The sequence below is a fragment of the Poromitra crassiceps genome (genome assembly GCF_964638095.1).
Source record: "Poromitra crassiceps genome assembly, chromosome: 1".
NCBI lineage: Eukaryota > Metazoa > Chordata > Actinopteri > Beryciformes > Melamphaidae > Poromitra > Poromitra crassiceps.
Genome location: NC_139623.1, coordinates 89,667,075 through 89,681,745, shown reverse-complemented (window position 1 = coordinate 89,681,745; position 14,671 = coordinate 89,667,075). Strand labels below are relative to the sequence as shown.

The following is a 14,671-nucleotide window of genomic DNA, read 5'->3' as shown; positions in this document are numbered from 1 at the left end:
AAAAGCCCATCTAATGCTGGAAAAGACAGTCAATGAACCACTTTTTCTGAAGGATCTCTCATTGAACTACTCAAACCTCTCTCAAACAAATTTATCTTTACACATAATGCCCAGAGAACAGATCGTAATGTAACAAGTCGGTATCAGGCCGTTAATTATTAGGCTAATCTGTTTATTTGAACTTTTGTCTATTTTATCATCATAATAAATCTCACACTATCACTCACAGGTTTTGATGACCCATGTAGACAAAGAGAATCAAAATGAGCGGATTCAGCTCATTAGAGGAAATGGACAGCAGCATGAGAGTTAGTCACCCAGTGTCATGTGCTGTCTCACACACGGATCTGCTGAAGTGTTTATTTCCCTTGCAAAATATAACCTTACACAGTTGCACCAGACACATGGTTATTGGATTTATTTTAATTTTTATGGTTAAATTAGTTTTAAATTAACTTATCATAAATTTGTAATGCAATGAATTGACTTCCTTTCGAAAGTAAGAATTGAGGGAGTTCCGTCTCCGAAAAGTCATAGTGCTATACACATTTTTGTCCATTGAGGCAGACGAAAGATCTTAAAGTTGTGATTATCTTTGAAGAGGTTAAGGCACACTCAAATCATTTACTGGTTGACAGAGTCACTATAGAGAGTGACCAACTTAGGCTACTCAGAAGTAGGCCTAACGTCACTGTAAAGCTCTTTACTTTATAGGGGTAAAACATATTTTACTTGATTTGATTCTTTCATGCATTTTGCTTGTTCTTTTATATGAATTTTATCGTTTATCGATAAGTCTTTTATCTTTTGTGTCTCTTGTCTGTACTTTTGTATCCTGGTTAAAACCATTCGGATCCATGAACTCACATTCTGTGATGGTCTCCATTTTAAGAGTGTGTGTTATACTGTAGCTTGTGTATACTATGTATGTGTGTCACATTCTGCTGAAAGGCATTATGAGCCATTAGGATCATGATAAACATGACTCTGTAACATATTGTGAGTTGGAAAGGTCCACAGCAGTGTGGTAGTGTACTAGGAGCACAATGAAACCAGGCCAACTTCCTCCTCCTCACCCATCTGTTCATCCTTCCCTCTGTCTGTGCAGGCAGAGCCAGGGTTGCAGTCATGCATGTGGACACAGTCTTTCTTTTGTGTCCTGTGATTTTTGGTAAGTAGCCTAGTTTAATCTATTTGTGTTGAATACAAAAAAGTTACATTAGAATTGGATTTTGTACTGTATACATGCATTTTGATGCTATATGAGAGAAGTTATTTTTTTATTAAATGGGGAACGTTGATTATACATGTTTACTGCATATTTATTATATTTATTTACATAAGAGTTTATAACACTACTTAGACACTTTAGACATTAAGACACATTTTAATTTATTATATATTGTTTACAGTATATTGCCCATATACCTTCTGCACTATTTTTTATTTTATTTTATATATATAGGCCTATATATATATATATATATATATATTTTTTTTTAACCTTTTCTACCTTATTACTTTCCTTTACTATAGGCTGTATTTTGCTATTGTGACACATGAATCTCCATAGGGGAACAATCAAGTACATCTTATTATCATCACAGATGAAGTACTTTCTGTTGCATGAATAAAGTAGACCTATTTCAGTAATTTCTTCATAAAATTACTGTTGATGACAATATGCTTCCAATTCCAAGATAAGAGCAAATCACTTCAGTCAAAGTCATTTTTAGTACTTGGCCGAATAATATCCATAGACTAGACTAGACTAGACAAGTAAGAAAACAGAATAATATCCATAGACTAGACTAGACGAGTAAGCTCTATTTTAGAGCCAAAAGTGTATAATTCAACTTCCCGTTTCTAAAAATACATCTGTTGCAAAATTCTTCTCTGTGCATTTGCAGACAATGCAGTTCAATACTAATGGTTCTAATATCTACAGTAGGCTAACTCTATCTAATCCACAGTAATTCACTGTTGAGGCTTATAAAAGTGTCTTGGGCTCAATTCAGGGAAACATCTGTGATGGAAAATGAGCACACAATATATATCTTGATCTGATTGTCTCCCTTCCTTAGAGTCTCCTAGCTGGCTTTCTAAGGTGCTCACACCAGTTTAATTAGGTCTTTTCTTGTTTTAGCTTATGTGAAGCACATTGAATTTGCCTTTTGTGCTATAATATAAATAAGGTTTGCCTCGCCTTTTCTTTGTCACAGCAGCAGCAGCCTCATGGAGGGGGGCCCAGTCTTTCTCTCCTGTACCCTCAGTCCCTGAGCATGTCCAGGCCCTGGCCGGGACCTGCGTGGTGGTTCCCTGCTCCTTCCCTCCTCCAGCGTCTCATCCGCCCAGGGCCAGGAAGGAGAGGGTGGACGTCAGGATGAGGTTCAGAGGTGGAGGCCGCCTGTTTCCTCTACGCAGCACAGCATTCAACAGCGAGGACAGAGTTCAGGTGTCCATGGACTTCCGAGGTCGCACGTCTCTTCACGGGCAAATTGCGGACGGAGACTGCTCTGTGACGATCGAACGGGTCGGCCTGGAGGACTCTCGTGTCTTTGAGATCGCCCTGAAGGGAGGTGATGAGTTACTATGGGGGAAACCGAGGAGCTTCACTCTGGATGTCTCAGGTGAGTGGGGGATTTGTCAACTCTCGTTCAACCAAGTGTTCTCTTGTAGAACAAGCACATTTAAACATGTCCCCCACCAGTGATGTAGTTCCACCCTTGGGTCAGTCAACAAAGTCAACATGACAGTGTGACTATTAACAAAAGGACGAGACTGATCCATAGTCCCCCCCTTTGATGGGGGACATGATCATGTAGCAGGCTACATTTTGCCCTTCCCATGAAACAGCATCTTTACTTCCTTGATTTGTGTCTCCTTTTGTCCATTTACTTGTACTGGTGCAGCATGATACATGACTGCCAGATGGTTTGTTTGTACATAACCATCTGGGAACGAGTCGCTCGGGAAACCGTTTCAAAGGACAGGCAAAATACCTGGCAGGTGATTGGATGAACCATCTGTCTATCACATCTATCACGGGCTTCTCGCTGGCTCCTATAGGATGCTGCGAACCACCGGTGGTTCGGATTCAAACCAATAGATTGAAGCATGGCGAGATGGATTTGTTGTGTGATTGTGATCTCATGATCTCGTGCGAATCCAGCTGCCTACAAGGGTAGAAGCATGAGGTCACCATTAAAGACACTCTTTTCCAGGAAGCAAAGGTGGTGGAAGTTGATGTCATGGGGACTTTAATGAAATACACAATAATAATAAGACAACACACCGATCACAGATGTTTTTGTCGCTGGCAGAAACCCCCGAGGCTCCTGTCATCAGTGGCATGTTGGCCGCCACAGAAGGACAGTTGGTCAGTCTGAACTGCACCGTCAGCTCTTACTGCCCCTCCAGACCGCCGACCCTCCAGTGGCGCTGGGAGAGAGGAGCCCAGGGAAATGGCAGCGAGCACGAGGAAGTCCAGACGCTTTTCCCTCAGAGCCACAGGCCCACGCTGCTGACCTCCGTGTCCTTTACTGCGTCGTCCAGAGTCAAACCCCGGCTCAGGTGTGAGGCCAGCTACCCAGGAGCCAAGACAGCAGCCGCTTTGAAAGAGCTCCATGTGACATGTGAGCATATTTGTTTTTGTTTCTTATATTTGTGTGTCTTTGGGAATAGAATAGAATAGAATAGAATAGAATAGAATAGAATAGAATAGAATAGAATAGAATAGAATAGGTTCTGCTTTTGCTACATTTGAAAGGAAGGGACTTTATAGTCTTCTTCCAGATGGAGAAGTTTATAGGAGCAGTTCGCCCAAAAGTGAAAATTCTGTCATCTACTGACCCTCGTGCCAGTTGAAACCCAGGTGAAGTTTGGCCATATAACACACAGCAAGGTTTCCAGTACAACTCTAGAGAGAATACATGTAGGTCCCCATTCAATTCAGTACATTACAACTGAAGTCAACGGAGACCTGTTCTCTCTCTCTCTCTCTCTCTCTCTTTTCCCAGTTTAACAGGCACAATCAATTGGTAAAAATAATATTGTTGATCATTTTATATTCTCATTCTTCTACTCCCATCTATCTATATACTGTATAAATTTGGCAATGTGGGCAATGTTTCAATTTTGTGTCCCGGAAGTGATGTCACTCAACTGGAAGTGATGTAATCAGTGATGTCATAAGGGGGCACACACACTATTCGCGATCCACACACTTTTCCACAAGTGGGGCAGGTAAGTGTGGTATCTGGCTGCTGGACTGTACTTGTTGTGCGTGCATGTCGTTGTGATCGTTTCTCTGCACGTCTCAGTGATATATTCTCCTCAAGGTGAGAGGTGCCTGAAAGGCAGGAGGAGCGCCAGGTGTTTGGGTCTGCTGCGGCCCTTTCCAGGTTTGAAGGTGTTATGTTGCATCTCTTCAGGAGCTCCTTCATGTGGTCCTTGTAGCGCCTTTTCTGACCGCCAGCAGACCTCTGGCCGGATTGTAGTTGGCCATAGAGGGTTTGTCGTGGCAGACGAGTTGCAGGCATGCGGATCACATGACCTAGCCAGCGGAGCTGTCTGCGTGCCAGAATCACCTCTATGCTGGATAGGTTGGTGCGTTCATAAATCTCAGCATAGGGGATGCGCACACACACACACACACACACACACACACACACACACACACACACACACACACACACACACACAAGGAGGCATTGTGACATCACTGAGGATATCATCTGTGATGTCATAAAACTGATGATGTCATCAGTGATGTCATAAGGGGGCACACACACGCACACACCACCCCCACTGATGATGTCATCAGTGATGTCATAAGGGGGCACACACACACAGTATACATTTGGCAATGTGGGCAATGTTTCAATTTTATGTCCCGGAAGTGATGTCACTCAACTGGAAGTGATGTCATCCGTGATGTCATAAGGGGGCACACACACACACACACACACACACACACACACTTCACATTCTTATTATAGGATTTTTCTTTTTCTCTTTTTTGTATCCTTTCATTCTCTGTAGTTGCCCCAAAAGATGTGATGGTTCGGGTCCAGTCCCTGATGGTCCAGGAGGGAGCCAATGCGTTGCTGGTCTGTACCTGTAAAGCTGACCCGCCAGTGTCAGAGTACCGCTGGTCCTACAGCCAGCACGGCCGCACTATCAACCTGCACTGGCACACGCACACAGTGCGGGTGTACAATGTCACCCGGGACATGAGGGTCCGCTGCTCAGCGCAGAACCTGGTTGGTCGAGGAGAGTCCCACCCCACCGCGCTGAACATACAATGTAATTCAATAAAGGCTAAGTTAAAGCAACCCAGTGACCACATACAGTGTGAAACCACTCAGGCAAAAGTATAAAAGCTTGGTTATACTTTCACCCTTGTGCTTTCACGGATGGCGCACGCACTTCAACAGAGCATGGAGGCATTTATTATAGTTGCCGCATTCTCCATTGCATTATTCTCCACAAAGACAGGGGTCGGTAGAGAGAAAATACCCTGTAACAGTACGTTTTTGCCCATTTGATTCTCTTTGTAATTTGTCAACAAACGCTGGTATGAGCGTACGATACCAGCTCCCTCAAATTCATCCATTTTGAACTGAGTGACACTAGCATGGCTCACAACAAGTTACAACATCTGGGAGGTGCTTTCAGAGAAGTTTACAGTCTACATTTTGAATTGGGGCTTAATGTCACTGGAGGAGGTCTTTTAAAATGACTTATTTTATGTTTCAACAATACTAACCATCCCCCCCTTTATTTCAATGTCCCTTACTTTTCTGCACTGTCTCTTCTCCAGACAAGCCAGCCATCCTCCGCCTCTCCTCCACCTGTGTTGCTGAGGGGTCAGAGGTGCTGTGTCGCTGTTCAGTCGACTCCAACCCCCGAGCAGCCGTCACATGGAGTGTTAATGGGAGTGTTCCCCCTAGTGGTTACAACATGTCAGTACCATCAGAGCCTGGGACTCTAGCTGTACTGAGGGGCCACATGGACAAACCCCTGACGGTGATCTGCTTTGCTTTCAATGCAGTGGGCAACGACTCCCTCGTTCTGCTGCAGGGAGGAGAAGGTGTGTTCAAAGCTTCTTCTTTTTACACACCGCAGGGCAGGATGCCACTGAAATCTTTATTCCAGGATCACATGCAGCTGGATGAGTTTTGTTCAGACAGTTGAGTGAGGCCACTGAGAGTGTCTGTCTGTCTGTGGACAGATTTCTCAACGCGATAGTGTCACAACCGTGCAAGCTGCAGTCACGGAACTTTACAGGTGTGTAGTTCACATCACAATGAAGGATGACTTTGGAGATAGGTGTGGTGCAAGCGAGGGGCCCCAAAGTCCCCCCCAACCCCCCACATTCGTTTTAATTCGGGGGCGTTGCGGCTGGTGTTATTCTGGTTTTCATGCCGATCAAGTATGTTTAATATTGCTTTAAGCCAGGGGTGGCCAAACTACTGCCCGCGGGCCAACTGCGGCCCGCTAACCGTTTTTAAGTGGCCCGCCATGAACTTAGCCATTTCCTTTTTTTTCTTTTTTTTTCTAAAAACGTTTTTCCGTTTTTCTGTTTTAAAGTTGAAAACGAAAAACGAAAACGAAAACGGGGGAAAAAAACGGAAAAACAAAAACAAAAAAACTGATTCCCCCCATTTCGTTTTTTCAATTTAAAACCATTGAAAATGGGTTATACTTGAGTACCCTGACCTGGTCTATTTATTTTTAAACATTTTTAATACTGAATGAATGTTTAATACTAATGTTATGTTAAATTATCTCTGTCTTAACCTGTTGGCACAGGAAAAGAAAATTTTAAAACATACAGAAATACCCATTGTAATAGGTGAGCACATCAATAAACTATGTGTCATGTATTTATTTAGGTAGAAATTAAATTTCTGATGGCACAAGGGTTTTCTGGTACAATTTTTGTTGCTGCGAAAACTGACGTGCTTAATATTGTTTGGCCCGCAACTCCTTATATTTTTCTGTATGCGGCCCACAACCAAAAAAGTTTGGCCACCCCTGCTTTAAGCCTACTCCTGACACGTTTTGTGGACCCGTATAACAACCCGAAAAACAAAAAGCAATCAAAATGAGTGAGTAGACAGAAGACAATTAAAATGGCAATCTGAGGTGTATGTGTAATGTATGAGGGCTATGTGTGACTCAAATGGGATGCACATTAATTTGATTATTCAACAGTCTGCATGTTTGAGCCATATTGTACCATATTATATCAATAGCGGGGGGATTGTTATGATCATGATAACCATAAGCATGCTTAGCTCTAGTGATACCATTATGTCATGCTTTTGTATGAATGATACGCGATGCTGTAGCTTATGTGTTGTGATTTACACACGTTTTTTTCATTTGATTATCTGAAGAGGCCTACAGAGGCTTAAATTATTCATTAGGCTGAAAATCTCAAAGATAAACATGATAATATAATAGTATTTTGTATAGTAGACGTATATTTTGGTTGAGAACCCCTGTGTTAGATCATACGCTGATTGTTGTTGTCGACTTGCAGCAATGGCTCCTCTGCTGTGGAAGGTGATACCTGCCGTGTTCATCTGCCTCATCATACTCCTCCTCTCACTTCTTCTGCTGTACTGCTGCCGAAGGAAGGCTGGAAAGTATGAGCAGAGCATCCAAATCCCTTTGACTGTTTACTGAAACAAATAAACAAACAAACAACAAACCAAACACATGCTGTAAGGTTGACATGTCTGTATTTTCTCTCCTCAAAGGCGCGTTCTGAGACCTGCAGCAGTTTACCCCAGAGAATTGGGAATTTATCAGGAGCGGATGCCCCTCTACATCAACTGCACAGAAGTCACCCACGTCTACACCAATGGCAGCTACCAACTAATATACCAGAACTGCACACCGCTTTTTGTCCACACCAAACAGGTTTGGTTAACTTGATTCTTGGAACAGAATCTGATTAATTTCTCAGCAGGTACATTTTCACATACTAGGAATTTGACTTGAGATTGGTGCCGTGCAAAGACATTTAGACAGACAAACAAGCAGCAACCAAGCTTTACAAATAGAATTTAAATATCAAATGTCAGAGATAGAGAAGTTCCTCCACAGAGAGGGGGGTATAACTTAAGGGGGAAACTTAATTTGAAGCAACTCTATGTTCACACCAGTCTTAAAAAAAATTGCATCTCAATTTGTGGGGTGACTTTGTGGAACAGTTTGGAAGAATTGTAATTTTTTTTAACAAATATTGCAGTTTAAAATTAGGTACAGAAACACATTTTTTGGGAAATATAGAAATGAGAAAGGGGAATGCAATGCACGATCTTCGTAATGTTGTCGGCTTTAAAACAAAAAGTTTACTTTTATTTCATGAATGAACAAGGTTGTTGATTAGAGTAGCTGTGTTATTATAATGTTGATAATTATGTATGTCAATTTAGTCTAGTTGTGTATGATGAACACTGGAACGAACAGTTAATCAGATCTGTTGAGTTTAAGTATTATTAGAGAATAGGGGTAGGACTAAGCATCTGCTTCCTCCTACTCCTTTTCATATACCAACATTGCGACATGGTGCTACCAGCTACCTAAAAAGCCTATCCGCTTACCAAAGATCCCATATATAACATCTCGTGTGAGGACTCCATGTGAAATCAACTGGGAAAGTTACTCGTCGTTTCTAACCTCGTCCAAGTAGGCCAGAAACGGGTCCCATATAGTTGAGAACTTCCCGAGTGAGTTGGTCAAATAAACTCATACTTAACATATCTAAAACTATGTGTATAATTTTCGGCTTTAAGCATAGATTGTTAAACAATCCTAAAATTAGTTTACTGATAAATGGTCAAGCTACACGGCAAGTAAAAACTGTGAAGCTTCTTGGACTTTGGCTTGACAGTTCATTGTCGTGGTCCGAGCACATCAACAGGGTGGTTGCCAAAATGGGTAGAGCAGTTGCCATTACTAGAAAGTGTGCATCATTTGTTACACCAGTATTACTTCGCCAAATTGTTTGTTCATTAGTTCTGTGTCATTTGGATTATTACTCTGTGGTATGGTCATCTGCGTCTAAGGGTCTACTAGGCAAGTTACAAGTAGCACAAAACAAAGCAGCTAGGCTGGTCCTGGGGTGCTCCCCTAGGTCCGACGTAGCTGACATGCATATAGGTCTTACATGGCTTAGTGTTGACCAAAAGCTAACGGCCAACCTACTTATATATTTTCACAGAGTTATTCAAACTCAAACTCCTCAATTTATTTTCAACAACATAATTTATAGTTCAAGTATTCATACACACTCTACCATATGGGCGAGTGGTGGTCAGATGACTTTACCCAGACCAAAAACCAACCACATGAAGAAAACTGTCACAGGTCCATAGCCTCTTGGAATTGTCTACCATGCGATATTTGTTCCATCAAAGCTAGGGAAGGTTGGTTTTAAACAGATGCTTAGATCCCATCTACACTCACACACACTATCACACACTATCACACACAGTCACACACACACACACACACACACACACACACACACACACACACACACACACACACACACACACACACACACACACACACACACACACACACAATGATGTTTGTCACATCACCTTTCATTCTACGTTTGTTTTAAAGTATAGAGAGTTGTACGGACCATATACAGTACTAATATTTGGGCTATTGACCAGCTGGAGGACTAGCTGACCATGCGATTGTGCCTGTCTTAGCTTAGATTTGTTTTTTATTCTTTCTTCTGTTCTTTTCCTTTGTGTTTTTTTATTTTAATTAATGCGTGTCAAACGTGTATTTTGTCTTGGACCCCTGGAAGACTAGCTGTCGTCTAGGTGGCAGCTAATGGGGATACTTTTAATAAACAAATAAACATCATCAGTGCTATGACATCACAATTACAGTGACATCACTGATCATGTCATAGACATTATGACATCATCAGTGGGACAAAAATTGAAACAAACAGAGCCCACTTACTCCCTTTTATTATGATGATGATATGAAAGGTATTTACATGATGTACAATTTGTATGGAATGTGCTGAGAGATTCACTGAGAGAGTGAAAGACACGTATGTATCTTTCTACAACTTGATTGATTTAATCACATCTGTCCCTGTTTCCCAGATCTGTCCGATGGGCAGGAGAGGTGGGGAGAGGCGAGTGGGGGAGAGAAGAAGAGGAGAGCGAAGAGGAGCAGGAGGAGAGAGACAAGCGCAGAGAGCAGTGAGAGAGACCGGCCCTGAAACTGACACGGCCATCTATGTGGAGATTCTCTAATCCTCTGATATGATTCAATACATTTTCACAGTGATGATAGACAGAAACAGTATATGTCATTTACAGCTTATCCTAACTGTAGGCCTACATGTCAGGATTGGGGGTCAATTCATCAATTCCAGCAGAGGCAAAGCAAGAGTGTGGCCTCTGGGGCTTAAGCTCCGAATGTTTCAAAAGCCCGGAATCTTTTAGGTTTCTAAAATAACTTCAACTTTATGTCATCTCTGGAGAAAAAGTTGTGGAACAGGAGAGGAAACAGGACAAGAGAAGGAGAGATGATGAGGGGAGTGAGAAAGGAGTGAAAAGCAGAAGAAAAAATCTACAGGAAATCTACAGGAAACATAATTGGAATTTCTGTGAAATTCCTATTTAATTTTCTTTTCTTACAACATATCTGAGATTACATCTAGTGTTATATATGATCAGTACTGAATATAAAATGTTACGTAACCGTGTTTGTAATCATAATTCATGCATTATGATCGAACTGCTGTTTATTTGATTTATAATGTTTAGCGAGTCAAGACAAACTCTGTTAGAAGTGGAATTTCATGGAATTTAATTCTGTTTCCTGTCATTCCAATTCAATTCCAATGATGTTTCCTTAGAGCTGGGTTACATTCACATTCACATTCACATTCACATTCACATTCACATTCACATTCACATTCACATTCACATTCACATTCACACTACAGGAATTTAATTGGAATTTAGCATGCATTCTGAAATGAATTCATGAATGGCTCCAACCCTGGTATACAAGTATGTCACCAGCATCTTAGTGTGAGGTCTTAATAGTTCTCTATACTGTATGAACCATTTTTATCTTTTTGACTGTTCACTTGCAAACTGCTTCTGTACTCTCATGCATTTTATTTTTTATTTTTTTTTACAAAATATGAAAAGGTTTGATAAAAAGGTTATCTTGTATCTATTCTAGGATGCTGTCCTCTCTCAACTGCTTGGGAACTTGGGACATAGGAGAGAAATTCTCTGAAGAGCTATGAAAATTGAACACTATTATTTTGCATTCTGTAGTAGTAATTTGGCCAAAAAGAAACTAACGTAGATGAAAATATTACAATAAATGTGTTCAATTTCAATCTGATTCAGTTGTATCTTTTTTATATCATATATTCCATAATGTATTATATATTTCATATGTGAAATGTGTTATATATTCACATTATAGATCAACACTTTTCCCTCAAATGACATTTCTTTGCAGTAACATTAATTTGTCAATATTCTTCTCCCCTGATAATGATAAACTTATGTCAATGTTTTGATTTATTTCGTTTGGGACACCTCATACATTCAGTGATGTAACTCTTTGAGTATGCAAGGTACATTTACACAAGTGGCATTGCTGGATTCAGTACAACCACATCTTTCCACAAGCCCTCATATATGTTTCTATTACCATCTATGGCAGAGTTACTACAAAGTAAATGAGAACATTCTGCATAGATATTCATTTTTTACATTTCCGCTTATTTTAGTTATGTGTTCATAGCTCTATATTTCCTACATGCATCAAGATATCCACATCCATTTTGTCCCTATATGTTAAGCAACTTTCTGACTGCTAGCATGTCAAGTTTGAAAGCTCTTAAAGCTTGTATTATTAATCTACATGAGTTTATATGCCTCAACTCCCATACAGCCAGGCTAGATTTTTGGTCCTTTTTTGTTTTGGGGTGTATAACAATATCTATCAATTTAACCATTTTTGCAGTAAAATATTTTTACACAAGAATCCATTTCATATATGGGAGACCTTAGAGATGAGGAAAAACATTGCTGTTTTGTTCTACCTCCGGTAGGGGTATCTCAAAAACTAAAGCCCTTTTTGACAATTAGCACATTAATTGCACATAATCTACAGTAGTACAATACATTACCTCTAGGGGTAGACAGCACCCCAAAGCCCCATTCAGAACTTCACAGAAGAAGAATATCGCAACACTCATTGGATGGAAATCCTGACAGTCGGAAACTCCGTCACAAAACGACACACGTCAGGCTTTTTGGTGCGAAAATGTGTTCGTATTCTCATTCGTTTTACTTTATATTAAAGTCTTAATCGGTATGTTCTGATGTCTACTTTAGTGCTAAGCTACCAAGAAAGCGGGGGACTATGTACCAAGTACACTATAATTGTACAAGTCCATGTGTAATAGGCATTTAGCTGTGTTTGTATCATCAAGCTAATTAGCAAAAGTACACATTCTCTATTGTTTGCTAGCAAGCTAACACGTTAGCAAGCTTTCTACTACCGCTGATCAGCAAACGAATCTATTTTGTTTAGCTACTTTTCGTGGCTGCAGTCAAACGGTCAAAATAAAAACTTTGTTTTTTATTCTTTGCGAGCCAGTCACGATAACGTGACCGCTAACGTTAGATAAGTGTATTGACTTCACACAGCATAACGGCAGTGTGTCAAAGTCTGCAACAACATGCCAGAAATCCAACTGAAGCACGTCGTGTCTTGCAGCAGCGAGGACAATGTGAGTTATCCTTCTGTTTCGTTCGTTGCTTTTGTGTATTCAGCAGCCCATGGCTTTCCTTATAAAAAATGAATCAACAATCAACGTTACAGTTTTGTGGTTAAGTCAAATGTGCAGCATTTAGCCACAGTGAGCATCCGTTTAACCATGTAGCCTATTTATTTTTTCCATAAACAGACCCACAAGGCTGACAACCTGCTAAGCTCTGACACCTATAGGAAGTGGAAGGCAGCGAGACCTGGGGAGAAGCAAACATCTGTCATCCTACAGGTACGTTTCTCCATCAGTGGTTACTTAGATGGACTGTTTTTAGTGTTTTGTCATTGATTTAGATTAACTAATTGTTTTCAAAAGTTAGTTTTTTTTTCCACATCTAACGGAAGCGTGTCCTGCAACGGACAATATTTTTACAAAACTCCTGTTAAAATTGTGCTTCAAACACTGCTACAATGATCATGTCATGTTTCCGTGTAGTTTAACGGCGAAAACGTTAAGTCGAACTTCTTTCTAGCAACATACCGTTGAAATCATTTCTTTTAGTTGTGTCTTTGATTTACTACCTACGTGTCTCTATATTTCCCAATTCCTTTCCCATAACCATGTATAAAAATAGCTGGTTACTTTTATAAACGGCGTGGACACACAACACGCTTATTTGAGCTGCCAGCGCCTTTCTGCAATTCATTCTCTATGTAAGGACGTGCTAAGCACGCTCCTCTTTCAAGGAATGCACTTGGCGTTTAAACGCTGGTGGCGTCTAGTGTTTTTGGCGGAGCACTCTGGGTGTTTCAAGCTGAAAAAAGTTTAACATTTGGAGACAAAGCGTGCTGCTCGTATTTTCCACTTCTACCTCCTACCTAGGGATCTCCAACCTCCGCTGCTCCCAGAATTGGCAATAATCAGGCTTTCATGTTCACATCAACAACATCAAACAGACGAAACCAGCTGGCTACCGTCCTTGTGATCGTTGTGTCCTGAACTGTACTGCACGCGACTGCAGGGGGAAACAAAACAAAGTGCAAAAAACCCGCTCCGTGCACAATGGAAGCGCTCTCGACATGATTTCCAAAGCGTTGACACGCGTTGTGTGTGCACACCACCTAAGACTTATTTAAAGTGTTAGGACATTTTTACTATATACTGTACCCAATGGAGCAATCTCTATTCCCCACAAGAAGTTAGAATACGGAAAAACATCAACAAAACAAAACCACAGATAGCATCATATCAGTTAGGGGTGCTCCGATCACGTTTTTTTGCCACCGATCACCGATCGCCTATGAGAAATATCTGCCCGACCGATCACCGATCATCGATCACCGATTATTATTTTTTTAAGCAGCTATAACAGTCTATTATAGAACAGTTTCCATTTTACATATAGGCCTACATTTCATGCATCAAATTGAAAGTGCAGCACATTTTCTTTTTTCTACATCAATATTTTATATTGTGTAGGCTAAAGGAAGCCGCCAACATGATTTTTTGCGTGTGAGATAATTGGTGCACAAGACTGTGTTGAACTAAATGGCTAGAAGAATGTTCTTTATAGTTCAGTCCAGTTCCCTCAGTTCAGTTTATAAAGGAACAAAAATATTCTACTTCGGGATTTCCATGTTACCAGTTCAATGCAGTTCAGTTCACTCAACAAAAATACTACATTCTGGGATTTCCCTGTTACACAAGAAAAATAACTTCAACCCAAGGAAACAATTTTATAGATTTATAAGCTAAAGCAGCTAAAGATAACCGGAGCTATTAACGTTACAAGGATACATGCAAATATGGATCAAACGCGGACCTAACACCACGCAAATGCCTCGGTAGGCGGGAGGACTGGAGGTAACTTCT

At 40.8% G+C, this 14,671-nt stretch overlaps 2 protein-coding genes across 3 annotated transcripts in view; both read left to right on the top strand.

Moving 5' to 3' along the window:
- Nucleotides 1-1,128: 1,128 nt before the first annotated feature.
- LOC310798699 (sialic acid-binding Ig-like lectin 5) lies at nucleotides 1,129-11,354 on the top strand (the record flags this gene model as incomplete). The annotated part of the gene is made up of 8 exons (XM_083661253.1): nucleotides 1,129-1,171; nucleotides 2,223-2,630; nucleotides 3,324-3,635; nucleotides 5,044-5,307; nucleotides 5,825-6,094; nucleotides 7,553-7,658; nucleotides 7,773-7,935; nucleotides 10,155-11,354. The coding sequence occupies 8 exons, from the start codon at nucleotides 1,129-1,131 to the stop codon at nucleotides 10,305-10,307; spliced, it is 1,719 nt and encodes a 572-aa protein (XP_083517379.1). The 3' UTR covers nucleotides 10,308-11,354.
- A 1,264-nt stretch (nucleotides 11,355-12,618) lies between these two features.
- xrcc1 (X-ray repair complementing defective repair in Chinese hamster cells 1) overlaps nucleotides 12,619-14,671 on the top strand; it is a 49,005-nt gene continuing 46,952 nt past the window's right edge. For both annotated transcript variants that reach the window (XM_083633506.1, XM_083633505.1), the window contains exons 1-2: nucleotides 12,619-12,820; nucleotides 12,998-13,090. In XM_083633506.1, the coding sequence (XP_083489632.1) occupies nucleotides 12,770-12,820; nucleotides 12,998-13,090 (144 nt within the window). In that variant the 5' untranslated portion in view covers nucleotides 12,619-12,769. The remainder of the gene's footprint in view (nucleotides 12,821-12,997; nucleotides 13,091-14,671) is intronic.